Source organism: Propithecus coquereli, unplaced genomic scaffold, assembly GCF_000956105.1.
Source record: "Propithecus coquereli isolate 6110/MARCELLA unplaced genomic scaffold, Pcoq_1.0 Scaffold166, whole genome shotgun sequence".
Lineage (NCBI taxonomy): Eukaryota > Metazoa > Chordata > Mammalia > Primates > Indriidae > Propithecus > Propithecus coquereli.
The window spans coordinates 5038094-5056659 of record NW_012141191.1 but is presented as its reverse complement, the minus strand read 5'-3'; the positions used below and the strand labels follow the sequence as shown (position 1 = coordinate 5056659).

The 18566-nt window shown below is 43.3% G+C and overlaps 1 protein-coding gene across 1 annotated transcript in view; it reads right to left on the bottom strand.

Moving 5' to 3' along the window:
• Nucleotides 1-4856: 4856 nt before the first annotated feature.
• Nucleotides 4857-18566, bottom strand: part of DOCK8 (dedicator of cytokinesis 8) — a 164424-nt gene continuing 150714 nt past the window's right edge. The window contains exons 44-45 of the mRNA XM_012641593.1: nucleotides 6369-6539; nucleotides 4857-5925 (exon numbers count right to left, since the gene is read on the bottom strand). Of these exons, the coding sequence (XP_012497047.1) occupies nucleotides 5865-5925; nucleotides 6369-6539 (232 nt within the window). The 3' untranslated portion in view covers nucleotides 4857-5864. The remainder of the gene's footprint in view (nucleotides 5926-6368; nucleotides 6540-18566) is intronic.

The window sequence follows — 18566 nt, the reverse complement described above, 5'->3', positions numbered from 1 at the left end:
ACTATTTACCTGTCAAGCTAATGCCACAAAAAACACCATCAAAGTAGGCACCCGGTTGGATTGAGTAGCATCATTCTAGAGACAGCAATGCTCCCCAAAGATGGGCTGTAGCATCGGGATTTAGGGACGAGGAATGTGGCTAGCTCTCCAAATGGTTTTCAACCAAGGCTATGCTTCATTTTCTCCAGTAATTGCATGACTAAAAACTTAGTGACTATGAGAGATTTAGTGTTTTGTTTTGTTTTTTTGTTTTTTTTTTTTTTGAAGAGACAGGGTCTCACTCTATCACCCAGGCTGGAGTGCAGTGGTGCCATCACAGCTCACTGCAGCCTCGAACTCCTGGGCTCAAGCGATCCTCCTGTTTCAGCTTTCCCAAATAGCTGGGACTATAAGCCTGCACCACGATGCCTAGCTAATTTTTTTGTAGGGGTCTCAATATGTTGCCCAGGCTGGTCTTGAAATCCTGGCCTCAAGTGATCCTCCCACCTTGGCCTCCCAAAGTGCTGGGATTACAGGTGTGAGCCACCATGCCCAGCCAGATTTAGTCTTTTAGTCAGGCTTTAGGAGGTTAGGTTTATGATTATTAAAGATAGGGTCTAGGATAGTTCATGGGAAAGCAGTAGAAAAGGGGAAAATCCTCTTAATTCTTACCCATGCATTAATAATAAAGTCAAGAGTGAATGGAAAGCCATTCTCCTGGGAATAATTGATCCTAGTTGTTTATCCTCCCTTAGGTGCTGCTTTTAGCCCAGAGCTACAGAAAAGGAACAGTCTGGCAGAAATCATCACTGATGGCTACCTTCGTTCATCACTTTGGTCACTTACATTCATTGAGCACTCACTATAGGTGAGGCACTGGGGACATAATGATGAGCAAAAGACATCATTTTGATGCTTGTCTTTTTCTGCTCGAACCTAGTTTTATTCCATTTCCTTGTTGCCTTCCTTCTTCTCCCACTACCCCCCAACCCCAGCTCTATAGTTCTGCTTCCTGACCATTTGTACCATTTGTGGCAAGATATTGAGAAGATGAATTACTGGTATAGCAAAACATTCCACCTCCATCTATTCAATCCACACTCTCCTTCAAGATATGATAAGCCCTAAGTCTTCCTTCATATGCTGCGTATCCCTTCATATCCCTTCCTGGGGATGGTCCTGCCAGGCCAGTGGTTGTGAACATTATATGAGTTAGACTATAAACTTGGTCTCCACACAAATTCCTTCCCCTGAACGAGTTTGCTTTAAAGCACAATGTCCTGTAGTGAGCCTTGTGGTTTAACTACCTTTCTCCTTTCTTCCTGATTCCTTGAGGAACTCCCAGTTCCCTTGTTGTCAGCCACATGGTTTGAGTGTTGACCCCACTTCTAGCTCGGGGGAAGAACCTTGGTTTGCATGGGCCAACCACATTCTGGAGTTTAAGACAATGTGTGGCATGACAAGTCCAATCAGGTCTGTGCAGGATATTCATGTTTAACTTTCCAATCAGAGTGAACCCAAGGATTTCTTCTGGGAATTCTGGGACACTATAGCTCTCTTCTTTGTGGGGCTTGGCAGCATGAGGTTGTGAGGCTCAGGACTGCCTTTGCCGTGATGGATGAGCCCAGAATTTCCTGGGACCACTGCTGAAAGCCTGAGGGTGGTCTTCCAAGAGGAAGCAGAGATGGAAAATGGAACTAGGATACCTTGTGTGGGTCCTGAATCAATACTTCCTCTGAATTATTCTGTTAAGTGAGCTAATAACTCTACCACCCCCTTTAAAAATGCCAATTCGAGTTTCGTTTTCTGTCCATTACAAAAAAGAAACCTACTCTTAGGCGAGTGGAGCTTCCCAAGTGGTGTGCCATGGTGCACCCATGGTGCTGGGTTATAGATACTCCTTGATGCTGATCACCTTAGCCCTCTAAGGGAGGGACTCGGGACAGCCAGAGCTCCAGAACTGGTCATTTCTAGAAGCAAGTAGCCTTATCCATTTACCCCAGTGAGATAACAAATAAAAATGTTTAATATGCCCCATCATGGCAATTTTAAAATACATTCAAATATGCTTCAAACAATTTTCATTCAAAATGTAGAGCCTGTTTTCCTTCCTCTTGAATGTGGGCTGAACTTGGAGACTTGCTTCTAAACAGTAGAATATGGCAGACATGAGGGTGTATGGCTTCTGAGGCTAGGTCATAAAAGACATTGCCACTTTTGCCTTGCTTTTCTGAATCATTCAACCTTGGGAAAATCAGCTGCCATGTCATGAGGACACTCAGCAGTCTGGGGAGAAGTCCACATGGAGCAGACTGAGGCCTCCATCAATAGCCATCACAACTTTCCAGTGATGTGAATAAGCCACCATGGAACAGAGTCCCTTAGACTCAGTCATGCCTTGAGATGGGGAAGCATTTTCTTAAGCCCCAAAAGGAATACACAGGAGTCATACTCTGTATGTACCCAGTATTCTGGGGATATATTTAGAAACTTTAGGGTTTTTTTTTGTTGTTTTTGCAAAATGATAATCAATAGTAGCTTTTACAAGATAATAAGCATTTAAAAATACATTCAAAACAAAGGTTCCCTGTCTTTGAAAACAAACTTGCAACCACAATTGCCAATGACAGCTCTAAAAGTTTGTTTTCTTTTTAAAACAAATCTGTTGTTATGGAAAGCACTACTTACAGAACAGAATTCTGGAGTTTAAGACAATGTGTGGCATGACAAGCCCAATCAAGTCTATGCAGTATATTCATGTTTAATTTTCCTGAGATTCTTATGTGATAGTGACAATTGCACCCTTGACCTTGCTAAAGGAGGGGAGGCATGAAGCTAATCAGAAGATTCTCTAATAAGCTCTCATAGAAGGATTTTCCAAAGTAAAATCAAGAAGGCTATCATGGTCTATCAGTTTTCTCTAATTTTCAGGAAACAAAAGACCTAATTTGCTTTACTTTTAGGAATGTTTAAAATACTTCTTTTCTAATCCCATATTTAGAATACAAAATCAGAGGACCAATGCCCAAGTTCTTTGTTTATGCCATTACTTTAAAAAGTGGAGTCATGCCCCCACTTAACTATCTGGAATTGAGAAAAGAGCCAGGAGTTAGCCCAGAAAGAGTCTGAACTGCTAATATGGATGAGTCTATACTCACCAATTCCACGAGTTTCTCTCCTAGGTAAGCCCACAGGGCTCTCAATCAGAATTCTGTCATTCTTACTTTAGACTCAGTTCCAACTTCTTTGGTTATCTATATTCTGAGCCCACAGATCAGAGGCATCTAGTTAGAAAAGTTGGATGCTTCTAGAATGGCACTGTCCAATATGGTAGCCAGTAGCCCCATGTGGCTGTTAAGCACTTGAAAAAATGTGGCTAGTCCTAATTGAGATGTGCTCTAAGTATAAACTATGCAGCAGATTTCAAAGACTTAGTATTAAAAAAGAATATGAAATGTCTCAATAATCTTTAATATTGATGACACGTTGAAATAATATTTTGTATGTATTGAGTTAAATAAAATATATTATAATTGTAAAGTTAACTCTACTGGTTTCTTTTCATGATCATTTTTTAATGTATCTACTAGAATTTTAAAAATCATATATGTGGCTTGCATTATATTTTTATTGGGCATTGTTCTTCTAGAAGAAGGCCTACTCACATTTTATTCATTCATTTAGTCAATTAACACATTTTTTTCACCTTTTTTTTTTTTTTTTTTTTTTTGGAGACAGGGTCTTGCTCTGATGCCCAGGATAAAGTGCAGTGGCATCATCATGGCTCACTGTAACCTCAATCTCCTGAGCTCAAGCAATCCTCCTACTTTAGCTTCCCGAGTAGCTAGGACCACAGGCACACGCCACCATGCTGACCTAATTTTTAATTTTTTTTGTAAAGATGAGGTCTTGATATGTTGTCCAGGCTGGTCTTGAACTCCTGGCCTCAAGCTATCCTCCCTGCAAAGCACTGGGATTACAGGCATGAGCCACCATGCCCAACTCAACAAATACTGAGGGTCTTCTATGTGTTGAGCACAGGGTTAGAGAAGAAGAATGCCTCAATGAACATAGTTCCTGCACTCACGAAGCACGTGCACCCACTGTGGTACAAGAGAGACTGGAAAAGAAAAAAAAAACCCAAAACCCAAATTGACACAGGTATCTAAAAGCAGGGATCATTTAGTCAGGAATATCCTAGAATATTAGGGCTGTTAGAATTAAAAGCCAGCCTTATATAAATTAGTGCCTAATCCTTTTTGTTTTAGGGCAGAATCTAAGATAAAAAGTGTTGATAATGATGGCCATCCTTGAGCCACTCTGGAAAGATGACATGCTATAGGCTCTTTTCTAGTCTGTTTTGCACTGTGGCTACATGTACATATGTATGGTCTTCCTCACTAAACAGAGAGGCTTTGCAGGGCAGTGACGTTTTTTGACCTTGGTCTCACCCAGTGTCTCCCACACAGAAGGTGCTAAATACATATGGAATTAAAGTATGTCACGTGTATTCATTTAAGAAAGCAATTAGGTTTATAATATACTTTACAAAGAGTTCTTCCCCAAATGCCTAAAAAATAAATGTTGGGCATGTAAATTAGTAAGCTTTAATTATTATTATTTTTTTAAAAAATCCTTTCCGCATACAAATTCATGCATACCTGATAGTATAAACAAAAGTTCTAGAATATCCAAACTAAATTCTCTCTTATGACCACCAAGGTTAGATATGGCATAAAAAGTACCCCTTTGGACAGTACTATATGACCAAAGCCACTACTATGCATCTTTCTTCTTCTCTGAAGTGCTTTGCAAAATATTAAGCATTGTCAAAACAAAACAAAACACAAAACACGAGTTGCAAAGGGAAATATTTTGCTTGCAATTCTTATTACATTTTTAGATCAGTCAAGGTCATCTGTATATTAAAAATATATAATTTAATTCTCAGATAATAACTTTGTTCATCTTTCTCTTAAAGTACATTGTCAAGAGAATTCAAAGCTGAATATATTTTGTAGCTGATGTACATCTGCTGACAACACAATGTTCTGAAATGAAAACAGAGATATTAGTCTTTCATAAAAATAAACTTGGTCCCAGAGAGGAGGAAAAGAGAGAGTAAGAGCAAGCATAAGAAAAAAACCAAAGCATTATGCAAGAATTGTTTCCATTTAAATGAATGCGGTATCCATGATTTTTGGCTGACTGTCCAAGTACCATGTATCTCCTAAATCAGTGCTTTGAGTATGTTCCTCTATAAATGCATGTTAAATTAAATTATAGTAAAGCAAAAATAACTATACAACACTTAACCACCATTACTGAAAGGGTAACAAGTTCACAAATAATCGATCGACCAAATTTCCAACCACAATGATTTTTAGAATTTTAGTAAGTCTTCCCCTTATAGATTTATTAAAAACGTTTCCCACTCCTACAAGTTCACCTTCCCTTCCCACAAAGAGTGAAGTTCACTTTGAATAGGTTGGTGAACAGTTTTTTCATTTTTCTTTGGGCAGTTTGAGCTTATCCTGTAAATTCAAATATAAGCCAGAGGAAGTCACCTCTCTCAGATGGACAGTGGCTGACCAGTCAGCAGGAGAAGCTGCTTATGCCTTGTTTTGTACGACACTGTGAAAATACACACTTTAATAAATACACAGATCCTCCGCCTGCCTCCCTTCCCTCTGTAGGGCCAAAATCTGGTCAGAGTCCACCTGGGTGTAATTCCATGGCTCCTTGGATCCCGAAGCTTTCAGAGTGCTGGTGGTTCAGGGAGCCCGTGGTTGGTCCCGGGTTGCAAATGTCTTATGTTTTAAGTGCCAGTGAGTCCTTCTCCAGGGTCGCAGGGCCTCAGTCTCCATGCGTGGAGATGGCTCTTCTTAGCTGCCCTGTGACAACTGGGTTTCACATTTCCTGAAACTAGATCTGTGGAAGGAGTCCCTGAAATTAGGAGGGAGAGAAAGGGAACACAGAAGTAAGAAAGATCGATGAGCCTTTTAAAGGGAGGGAGTGGGGAAATCACCCAGCAGAAGGGGACATCAGTCATAGAGAAGCAGTCAGTAATAAGTGAGAGGGCTAAGACCCTTCACGCTGTGCCGAAACAAACAGAACAAAACAAAAAAACCAACACAGGCCATCATTTGGCTCTGGGAAGACCACTGGCACAAGACCAACACCCAGGGGTCCGGCGGAGGTCAAAGAGCAGGTCTGGGGAGGACGGAAGCAGAGCAGAGCAAGCTCTGGCCGCCTCTCTGATCCCAGGCCCCACGCCCAGCCCTAGGGGGTCTGCAGCTCTCCTCCTGCAGCAGAGGATGCCCCAGTCTGCTGGGCCTCCGTGCTCTCTTTTGTCCCCCAGGAAGAGGCTTCCTCCACCCTGTTCTTACCTCTTTTGACTCTCAACTCTGAATATCGGCTTGTAGAGTTCTGGAATTTTCCGCTCGATCATTGGCCTAAGGCTCTCTTTCAGCTTGTTGTAATTCTTTTTGAGTTCCTGCTGGTACTCCCTCTGGTCCGCTGTGATAAGACGCCTGTTTTTCTCTACTGCCTCCCCACATCTGAGATGAAAATATCAGGGTGGGGGAAATAAATGAGTTTGAAGTGCTCAGAAATTTGGGAACGATGAACCTGTTTAACATTTTTTTGAGTGCCTTTTAGGGGTGTTTTCAAACTTGGTGGCATATCAGAATCACCTGTGGAGCTTTTAAAAATGCAGATTTCTGGGCCCTACCTCAGACTTAATGAGTCAGAATTGCCAAGGGGTGGCACCCAGAAATCTCTATTTTTGAAAAGTTGCCCAGAGGACAGTAGTGCTGAGATGCTCTGGCTTGCTCTGTGCCAGGCGCTAGGCAAGGAGTTTCATATGCATGAGATGTTTAATTTTCCCAACAACCCAGGAAAGTCGGTATTTATCTCTATTTTGTTCCCGAAGCTCAGAAATGTTAGTATGTTTGCCCAAGATAACGCTGTGAGGAAGTGGTGGATCTAAGATTCAAACTCAAGTAACTGCAGTATAGAACCTGTTATGCTTACAAACAACTCGCTGTGCTTTATGGCAACATGGCAGACCGAGCAGATGCCATCCGGCCCCCTCCTGCTATGTACACATGGAAGTGCAAGGAAAGCACAGCAAACACTTGTTGAAAGAGAAAGGGAAGCACCAGGTGCCAGAAAAGAAGAGAAAAGCCCAAGCCCGAGTGATGGCATGAGCTGGTGCCACGGTAGCTGACACCAGAACCGCCCACTAAGATTTCAGGATTGCATATGGGTCCTAGTGCTTAGGTGGAAGGGATTTCAAAGCCCACACAAGATTGGTGATGTAGGCTTGGCCAGGGCAAAGTGGAATTCTGGATATGTCACCTGCACGCAGTTCAGAGCCTTGAAGGGCTACCACATCTATGAAGAGCGGTTTAGAGAAATGCTGCAAACTGCCCAAAGAGGTGGAATGGAAACTTGCTATCAGCTTAGGGCCTTTCATGGGAAGGAAAGTCACTTTGCAAAACTGAAATTCTAGGCTTTCAGCACACATGGTTAAAAATTTACATTCCTCTACTGTACGTGCTCTAAGGTGAGACATTAACTGAAATACCAGTCCAAGATGACTGAGATCCCTAGGGCTCAGACAAAGCAATGTAAAGCTGCTCTGCAGGAACACTTTCACCATCAGGGCACATGGGCCACCTATAGAAACAGCAACTCCTGCCAAAGATTAGCTCACAATAAAAAATTACAAACCGTACGAGGAAACTAACAGATGTATCAAGCAGAAGAATTAGCCTAGTGAGAATCAGAGATAATAGAACAATGTAAAAACCCAAAGTTAATATCAAGAGGAAATATTAATAAAAGGTATAAAATCCATGATAATAAAACAAATAGGGAATATGAAAAAAGAAACAAGGAAACTTTTAGAAAAGGACCAAATAGAACTTTTAGAAATAAAAATGCAGTCACTAAAAGAGAAAAAGCTCAATGGATTAAATGGTTAAATAATAGACTAGACATAACAGGAGAACTAATAAAATGTATGACAGATCTAAGGAAATCACCACAGAAATTATAAATTAAAAAATGTGGAAAAAAAGTGGTTAAGAGACATGGAGAGTAGATGCCCTACCCACATCTTACAGAATCTCCAAGAGAATGGAAAGTGAAGGAGAGGCAACACTCAAAGAGTTAACGGCTTATCATTTTCCAGAGCTGAGAGGAGATACAAATCCTCTACTGAACAAAAACAGATCTATACCCAGCCCCAGCATGGCGAAACTGCACAGCATTAAAGACAAAGAGGAAATCTTTAAAACTCTTTGTGGTTGTCTGAATTGCAGTCCATTAAACCCAGTGTTTCAGTCTCCTACACAATAATGGTACACACCAAAGAAGAAATTATTAATACCATGTTACTTAAACATGATAAAGTCTTGTCTTTTGTTATATACTCTTCTACCCAAGGGAAGTTACTAATCAACAAACCTGAAAGGGATAGAATAATGGTTGTAACTTAGCTTACTTGCAATAATTAGTCATATTTCTATTATCCTTCAGATGAATAAGATTTGGGTTATCAATATGGCTTAAACTATTTTCCTAATAGTGGTGCTAGATTAGGGTTAAGTTATGGAGATGCCCAGATGTTGTCAGCAAATCCTCCCTGTTAATACTGAGCACGTTTTCAGGATGACAAAGAGGAAGAGGGTGGCATGTAGTGATGGGGCAAGGAAAAGCCACTTGGCCTGGGCAAAAAATCAAACCTGTGACCACAGCATCATCATGGAATTAGCCTGATATGGAAGAAGGACTTGATTTAACTCACCCAGAGACCAAAGAACTCCCTTAACTGGATTTTCACCTATCTTTTAAGTTTGGCATTAATTGAAGCAAATTACAGGATACCTGAAGTTATATATCAAAGGTTTTAGGGAAGACCAGAAGGGGAAGTGTACAGGCTTTGAATCCTGAGAAATCCATATCACCCCTTATTATTTTTTTATTGCTTCTTAACTAATAGTTATGAGTACCACTACGTATAAAATAAAATCAGTTTCAGGATGACTTCAAGGCCAAGGTTTGTAACACTGACAGACTACAGGAGGGGGAACGAGGTCTGCAGAAGCTAACTGCTAATTTGGGGATGTCTACTCTGACAACTTCGGCAGAATTAACTAAACTCTCTGTAGTTTTTGTTTGTAGAAATAGTGGTAGCTAGCTAACATACACTGATTGCTTACCATGTGCCCAAGACTGGGTTAAATGCTTTACGTGCAGACAGAACGAGTGTTGAAACCAGCTGCTACTCATTAGCATGATGAAGTCACCATTAAAATCCTCAATTTTCTCATCTGTACAATAGGGATAATAATCTCATATGATCTCCTGGGGTTATTGGGACAATGAAATGAGCAGCTGTGATGATAAGGCAGATTCATGATTCTGGAGTGTGGCAGATTGTATTTTCTGAAAATGGCCACAGGAATGTGCTCTCCCAGAACTTTGCCCATACCCCCAACAAGATGCAAAGGGTCCTCTGTGACGGCCTCAATGAGCGGAACATGGTGGAAGTGGTGCTGTGTGACTGGGAAACGACAGTAAAATGGCTCCCTCCCCTTCTAGGAGTCCTGAACCATGCTGTGAAAAGTCTAGTTACCCTGTAGGTGTGATACCAGAGAGACTGTGTGGACAGAAAGACAGTGAGGGAGGGGAAAAGCCCCTGCTGTTTGAGTGTTTTCAGCTCAGACACCAGACATATGAGTGAGGAAGCCTTCAGGTGATACAAGCCCCAGCCACTGTCTAACTGCAACTGAGTGAGAGATTCCAAGCAAAAACCGCCTAGCTAAGCCCAGCCAACCCCCAGACCACATGCATAATAATAAAATGTTGTTGTTGTTGTTTTAAGCCATTACATTTTGAGGTAATTTGTTACATGACAATAGATAATGTGGTATTTTACAAAGATAAATATATTAATAGCTGGGGTGAAAACTATTAGATTTTTTAATAGAAATATTACTTTATATTTTAACAACTTTTATAATTTATAAAATTATTTTATATACATTTGTTGTATTTCTTCCTTTCTGTCATTTGGGTTATATTCTCTAGGTTCTTTTATTAAAATTAAAATAGTTTCTACTATGTTAATTTAAACCCATAAGCTAAAGAGGATGGTGTATTAAATTTCCCTCCTAGAGAATAGCCATCTCTCTTGGGAAACATGCACAGGGTCATGGAACTATACTGCAAATAGCTTTTTTTTTTTTTTTTTTTTGAGACAGAGTCTCACTGTGTTGCCCGGGCTAGAGTGCTGTGGCGTCATCCTAGCTCACAGCAACCTCAAACTCCTGGGCTCAAGCAATCCTTCTGCCTCAGCCTCCCGCGTAGCTGGGACTACAGGCATGTGCCACCATGCCCGGCTAATTTTTTCTATATATTTTTAGTTGTCCGATTAATTTCTTTCTATTTTTGGTAGAGACGGGGGTCTCGCTCTTGCTCAGGCTGGTCTCGAACTCCTGAGCTCAAACAATCCGCCCGCCTCGGCCTCCCAGAGTGCTAGGATTACAGGCGTGAGCCACCGCACCTGGCCATGCAAATAGCTTTTTAAAAATGGTCTTATCTGTAACATTTTCTTTTTCTTTATTGTGTTTTTGGAGACAGGGTCTCGCTCTGTCACCCAGGCTCTATCATAGCTCACTGCAGCCTCAGAACTTCTGGGCTCGAGCAATCCTCCTGCCTCAGCCTCCTGAGTAGGTGCATGCCACTAGGCCCTACTAATTTTTAAGTTTTTGTAGACATGGGGTCTCACTATGTTGCCCAGGCTGGACTAGAACACCTGGCCTCAAGTGATCCTCCCTTCTCAGTGTTGGGATTATAGGCATGAGCCACCGTGCCTGGCTTCTTATCTGTAACATTTTCATTAGGTCCATGAACGTTTGAACTGTGCTGCTCTCTCTCCCTCAGTGACACAACCATTCCAGACTTCCCTCACTTTCTCTGCTGCTCCCTTTGTTGTAAGTTCATTGAATACAAGTATTTTCCTATAGCATTTGCGCTTAGGGTTTTCCAGCAGTCAGAGTCCTACAGCAACCAGTTTGATGGGACTAGTAAGGACAGGAATTGTGCCTCCAGAAGATAGTTCCTGGCTTTTGCTGACAGTAACCTCTGGGGCCTCCATATAAGGAGTTAGGTGTCACCCAGAGAGAGGGTGGTCATGCAGCCCTCACCCTCTGCATCTCTTGGCCCCCTTCCTCTGTGATGCTCTTTCAGCACAGCCCACATGTCAGTTCCTTGGTGTGGCAAAAAATTGCTAGTTCCTTGCCCAATATCCATTCTCTTTCTTCCTTAGTAACAGAACTCCAGGCAGTGTGCCTACCTGGAAACTGAAATTTCCTAACCTCCCTTGCATGTGGGGATGGTTGATGAGATATAAGATCAAGTCAATGGGAAATCTCTTTAAAGGGGCTTATCCTTTTGTTCTTCCCTCATTTCTATTCCTGATAATTGCCTAGAATGTGGTTGATGGCTGGAGCCCTAGCAGCCATTTTGTGACCACAGGAGTGGGTGTGCTATAACCAGGAAGGCAGAGTAAAAGAATGGAAAAAGCTTGGGTCTCTCATGACTTTATGAGGCCACCACACAGCTCTATGTTGACTACCTCTGATCTTATTTTATGTGATAAATAAGTTTCTTACTTAAGATACTTGTACTTCTATTCTCTGTTACTAGCAATTGAATGTAGTTCCTGGAGGGGACAGCACGGCATAGTAGCTAAGAGGATGGACTCTGGAGCCAGAGTGCTCAGCTCTGAACCCTGCTTTGCGACTTACTGGCTTTGCAACATCAAACAAGTTATTTAACCTCTCTATGCCTTAGTTTCTTCATCTGTGATGTGAAGGTGATAAAAGCCTACCTCATAAATTAATGTAAAGATTGAGTTAAAACATATCCAATGCTTAGAACAGTGCTTGTACATAGCTAAAACCTAGAACATTGTTATTATTATTTTCCTGATGGACCCAGCCTACATGTAGAAATTATTTGTACAATATGAGAATGATGGACTATTCGAGATTCTATATTCCATCCCCTTTATTTCATACTTGATAAAACTGAGATGCAAAGAGGTGATGTGCCCTGTCCCGAGTCACATGCCTGTGGGCACAGCAGAGCTGGATGCAAACCCAGATCCTGCTGCTCCCAGGCCAGTGTCTCTTCAGCCCCACTGTGTCTTATGATTCACTTTCTAGAGGCAGTCAAATCATGGGTAGATAATCTCTGTATTTAAGTCAGATTAAGTCTCTACTCAAATCAACCAGTTCCCCGTTTGCCCATTGAATAATATTATACTTATCGATCACTTAGTATGTACAAAGCCTTATTCTAAGTTCTCTGATTAACTCATTTTATTCTGACACTCACTCTGAGAGGTAGTTACAACTGTTATTCACATTGTACAGCTGGGGAAACTGAGGGTAGGTAGCTTGGCCAAGGTCACAGCTAGTGGAGGCAGGATGGGTATTTGGACCCAGGCACTATGGCTCAAGTGCCTGCACTCCTAACCCCAACACCACATAAGCTGCCTGGGAAAGACACTGCCATTGTCAGCTAAAATCCAGGCATGTGGCCTTGGTCTCAAGTTGAAACTGTTCTCTTTGGAGCCATAGTTGGTAGCATTTTGCTTTTCTCAGATTTCTCTTGGTAACTTTTTAGCAAATGTCCACTCAGGCCCCAGTGAAAAACCATAGCTGCTGGAATGCGGACAGAGTCTGAGCGAGATACTGGGGAGACTGAGGAACTGGCTCCCAGCCCACTCCCACGACTGCAGCAATAGCTGCGCCAGACGCTTTAAGGTATTAATAAAGAAGGATGATTTGGGGGCAGGGCACCAAAGGCACATCTGGCCTCCCCACAGGGCACATCTCCTGGCCTTTCTGACCTGTTCCTTCCTTTCCTCCCTACTGTGCTGACCTCCGCTGACGCCAGGTCTCAAGCACAGCCTGTCTCAATGGAAGGGTAGTTTAAATCCTGGTTCTGCCACTTACTTGCTGTGTGAGTTTGAGCTAATTATAACCTTCAGCCTCATTTCCTTCACCTGTGAGATGGATTTATGGGGACGCAGTGGTGTCAGGTATATGAGGACCTCAATGCTGGCTGCCTCCCTAGAGTGAAGTAGGGGTTACAGCCCAACAGAAGGTGCTCTTCCTGAGTGCAGCCCTCGCTGCAGCGGGAGGCACAGGCCCGGGAGCGCACAGCCGCGGAGCAGTGAGTGACCCCAGGGCAGACAAGGCCCAGCCGCGGCCTGATTTCCCACTGTCCCCACTGAGCCACCTCTACCTCCTCTGGATGAGCTGCCAGCCCGGCCTGTGCGGCTGCCTCCCTCAGGACAGGGGCAGTGTCCCAGTGGCCCTTTGTGGGAAGAGGGGTTACACTGGGGGTATGGGCTTGGGGAGGTGTTCAACCTGGCATCTGACACCTGGAAGCAGCTTCTGAGGACCTGTTGAACACATCAGAATCCAGGCAGCGGGTGGGGGTTCTCCTGAGCAGACTCATGAACAGTCTGCAGTGCGGGTTCACATCATACTGGCTTTAACCTTCTTCCAGCCCTGGGCTTTTGTCCCGAGGAGTCACAGTGCCTGGGGTTCCCATGATTGTGTAATATCCTCTAATTCACTGTCAGCCCCAGAAACCCTCCAACACGGTGTCCCCATCCCCAAAGCAAGAGAGCAAGAGGACCAAGAGCTTGTCCAAGAGCGTGGGGGGGGGGGAGGGTGGCTAGGAGAGGAGGACCAAATCACACTGCAACAAAAATGGAGTTTTCCTCTTACAATCACTGCAGGGGGGATGGAGGGCAGGGGGAGGGCCAGGTGTGCGTGCGCATGTGCGAGCTGTTCTACTTGGCTTCCAGTTTTTGTCTAGCATCTTTGGCCCACTAATACAGGTATCTGTGACCCTGGGAAAGTGACAAAAATCACTCATATGTCACCACTGTTGTCCTGCTTCTGAGCAACCTCTCAGGACATTTCAGGCTTTGTTTTCTCACCAAATATTCAGATCTCTTTCCACCTATTGCTTCTGTTTCCACCGACACTGTCCGCATAGTGTATATGGCCACTTGGACAAATTCCCTCTCCTTCCTCTTCACAGACCCTAACTCCAGTTTCAAAATAGCACCACTGGACACCTGTTTTCCAACTCTGTGGCCGTAGATACGCAACAGAACCCTGCTGGGGTGTATCTGAGACTACTTCTCTTAAAGGGAACTTGTAACCGGTGCCATTGAGTGCTATTTTTTATTTAAATATGAAAAATGAATTTAGAATCACTTAGTCTTTACGGGAATGAGAACGTTCAGAAAAAGTAAGAAGAAGAAAATTTAAAAATGAATTTCAGTGCCTAAAATGGGTGCTTCAGGGGAGTGGAGAGAGAGATGGAGCGTTGTATCTCTGTCTCGGCTTCTGAAGCCCTGAACATGCTGCTTTCCCTGGACTGGTGCTTTAGTATTACAGGAAAAGGCAGAAGCGGGTTGAGGTCCCAACGTGGCGCGACGCTTTGAAGAGTCGCAGGACTGGCTGGATGAGCACCGCTGCAGCAAGTCTCCTGCCAGGATTCCTCCTGGCTGCTTCTGCTTCGGCTGCGGCTGAGTCAGAAAGGCCTGCCGGGGGGAAGCAGCCGCGGTGGGCCTGGCCAGCGCACGTTCTGCCGTTAGCTCTCGGCATCGAAGGCTGTGCTCTTGACCTACAGCCCAAGTCTGCTGAGAAGCTGGAGCTTACTAGCCGGGAAACCTGAGAGCTGCTCAGCCCCCAGACGTTGTCCACACCTGTGTCACCTCTGCTGTCTCAAAGCAGAGTCGGGGAGAAAATACACCCGTGCAGACAACTTGACAAAATAACAGTTACTCTGTTCATTAAAAAGTTGTACCTTCCTGATTGGACTTGAGAAGGAATTAAGCAATGGGGGCAAAAGGAAGGTTTCCTTGTCTACTACTTGTATCGTGGCTATAATTTATATGCCATAACCTTCACCCATCGTAAGCGTAAGTGTGATGAATTTTAGAAAATGTGTACACTTGCGCAGCCATCGCCACGGTCTTACCCACTACTTCTGGTCTCTGTGACATACGTGGAGGGACAATCAAGCACTGTTTGCACGTAGAGATGCGGTGGTGAGCAGCAGTGTTGCTTTGCCTGCAGCCATGGCCCGTTTCTCCTGGGACTTCACCCTTCCATGTGCTGTAGCACGGTGCCGGCCACAAAGCAGGGGCTCAGTGTTTGCTGAATGAACGGATGAACTGACATCTATAGTTGGTTCACAGTGTAGCAGTTTGAGCCCATTTGCTGTTTTGAAGGGAGGAACAGGGAGGCAAAGGAGGGCAGTGACAGTAAGGATGGCCTGAGGGATTAAGCCCTCAGGGAGGGAGGGGAGGTGGGGGGGCTGGAAAAGGTGAAAGGGAGGCAGGCGATCAAGCAACTTCTATCGCCTCTGTGCCCAAGTTTGGTCCAATGGAGCGGCAGCAGCACCGGGGACTTGTTAGAAATGCAGAGTCTCAGGCTCTACCTACTGAATCAGAATCTGCATTTGACAAGATCCCCAGACGGTCTGTACAGCGAAGTTTGAGAAGCACTGATAGACAGTCTCGTGGCATTTCTAGAACAATGCAGCAGCGCAAGCAACAGCAAGAAAGGTAGGACTACAGCCTGGTTTCCCACATGGAATCACCTTTAGAAGGTTAAAGAACAACATTTTAAATGATGAATTTGATTTTGAAAATCCACCATTTTTGCAGGCAATCTGGGCAGAAAGATAACATCTTCACTGAGAGTCTAATGAGTGACTTTGTTAAAGGACCATCCCTAGGAAAATCCATTTCCTTTTGTGTCTCTTGCCTTGGACTAGTTTTACTCAGCCCTGGTTCTCTGTGTAGTAACTTTTCCTGGGGCTAGGAGCTAATTAGAAATGCATTTTAGAAGGGATTTCATAAGGACATTTTAACCAGGTGGAGTCAGAGAGGATCACACCCATGAGATGCTGGATTGCAAGGTTTGCACTAGTAGAAGAAATCCATGTGACCTCTAAACACAATGAAAATCATTTCTTCTTTGAACAAGTTTCCTTTTACATTTAAATTCTAGTCAGAGCCTCATTTACTAATATTACTGTCTTTCGAATCTTTCCTCCTTGTCCTAACATGCTCATGAGAATGCGCTTCCCCAGCTGGACTTGGAGGAGCCTGGATGCATCATGAACTTTCCTGACTCTGAGCCCTGTGGTCGTGTCGGTCCCCTCACCAGTACAGCAGCCCCCTCATCCGCAGGGCAGAGGTTCCCAGACTCCCACTGGACGCCTGAAACCACAGATAGTTCTAAATCCTACATATGCTATGTTTTTCCTGTACATACATACCTATGACAACATTTTTTGTTGTTGTTGTTTTGTTTTGTTTTCAAGACAGAGTCTCCCTTTGTCACCCTGGGCAGAGTGCAGTGGTGTCATTGTAGCTCACTGCAACCTCAAACTCCTGGGTTCAAGTGATCCTTCCACCTCAGTCTCCCAAGTATAATAGCTGGGACTACAGGTGTGCGCCATGACACCTGGCTGATTTTTCTATTTTTAGTAGAGACAGGGTCTCACTCTTGCTCAGGCTGGGCTTGAACTCCTGAGCTCAAGCAATCCTTCCGCCTTGGCCTCCTAGAGTGCTAGGATTACAGGCGTGAGCCACCAGGCCTGGCCTATGATAAAGTGTAATTTATAAATTAGGCACAGAGATTAATAATAACTACTAATAAAATAGAACTATTATAACAATATATTGTAATATAAGTTACATGAATGTGGTTGGTTGGTCTCTCTCTCTCTCTTTCAAAACATAATATATAATATATAATTTTCAGACCACCAGTAACTGAAACTATGGAGAGCAAAATCACAGATACGGGGGGGACATTGTAATGGCTCCTCTTCCCCCTCTCCCCTTTCTTCCAACCATATGTTCAAGACAAGGTTTAAGAGGTTTTTCTACAAAGCCTCCCCGCAAACACTCTAGTCTGTCACTGAGCTCTTTTCTGATCTCTCTAGTCCTATATTTAGCACACATGTAGGGTTCTCAGCACATGCTGCCCTGTGTTGCTGTTTAGCTCTCCAGAGACATGCCCTGTCATCAAGAGCAGAGGAATACCCAGGTCTCTGTATTCCCATAACTGATGTCACAGCTGGGTCACAGTGAGTGCTCTTTCAACATTTCATAGATCCTTCTGGAGGTCCAGAGAGGCCTGGGCCACTGCCAACTTTGGAGGCCTTCAACCATGATTAATTTTAAATGAAAATATGTGAAAAATAAATAGATCTAGAAAATCCCTCAAATATTTTTCTAGTTTTTTGTTATATAAATATGTATTACGTACTGAAAAAAAATCTACCTCTTTTGTAGAATTGCTTTCAAATACAAGAAACAATTCACATATCAAAACATTAATAAATATAGTCTATGCATGTACATGTGTGTATGTGTGTGTGTGTACACATGTACACATACATACATACAGAGCCACACGTGCACATCCTATTACCAAGCAACTGTGCTTCACTGCAGGACAAAGCGTGTCTCCTCCATACACAGCAGAGTTGCGGACCTATCACCTCACCCAACACTAGCATTCTGGCAAGTTTTCACTGAATTTAGCAAACTTTAACTTTTAGCTTCCTTTAACTCCATCTAGCAAGTGAGGATATTCCTATATTTTATATGCTGCTCTAAGGTTCATGGATGAAAAGAAATATTGGTACACATTTTTTCTGTTGTCATTTGTTCTTACAGATGAAATGCCCTTGTATCCTTCATACTCATTCTTTTAAAGACTACAGGAGACCCAAAATACCTGTCTGTGTTGCAACAGATTACAAAACCTTACCCAAAGACCCACTTCCTATCCAGGCTGAACTGGCTGCCTTTGAGGCCGCTCCACTGCAGAATTCAGGAGCAGAGATGAGGCTTGTCTGACATGGGGAAGTGTCATTGAGGTGATACCTTTGAAAAAGCCCAGTTTTAGAACCTTGCCTCTATCTCTCAATTTGAGGCAGTATCTATTTTTGAGTTTCTAAAAATAAGTTATTATATGACTTGGGAAATTACAAAGATTGCCAATGCCAAGAACTTCTGGGACTCTACTATGTCAGTGGAGTATCAGCACATTGATGGAAGTGTGGACAATCTGGATTCAGAAGACCTGGTTTGAACCCAACTCTGCTTCTAACTGGGCTGTGTGACCTTAAGTAAAATTATCTATCTCTGAACCTCCAATTCCTCCTCTTTAAAATGAGGATGATGATGATACTTATTTTACAATGTGAAAGCGAGGCACATGGGAAATGACAGACATGAAAACACCTTACAGTTTGTAAGTTACTTATTAGTAGTACAACTAGTGTTGCTCTACTGCAGTGGTTCTCAAACTTCAGTGTGCATCAGAATCACCTGGAAGACTTATTAAAACACACATTGCTGGCCAGGCACGGTGGCTCACGCCTGTAATCCTAGCTCTCTGGGAGGCCGAGGCGGGAGGATTGTTTGAGCTCAGGAGTTCGAGACCAGCCTGAGC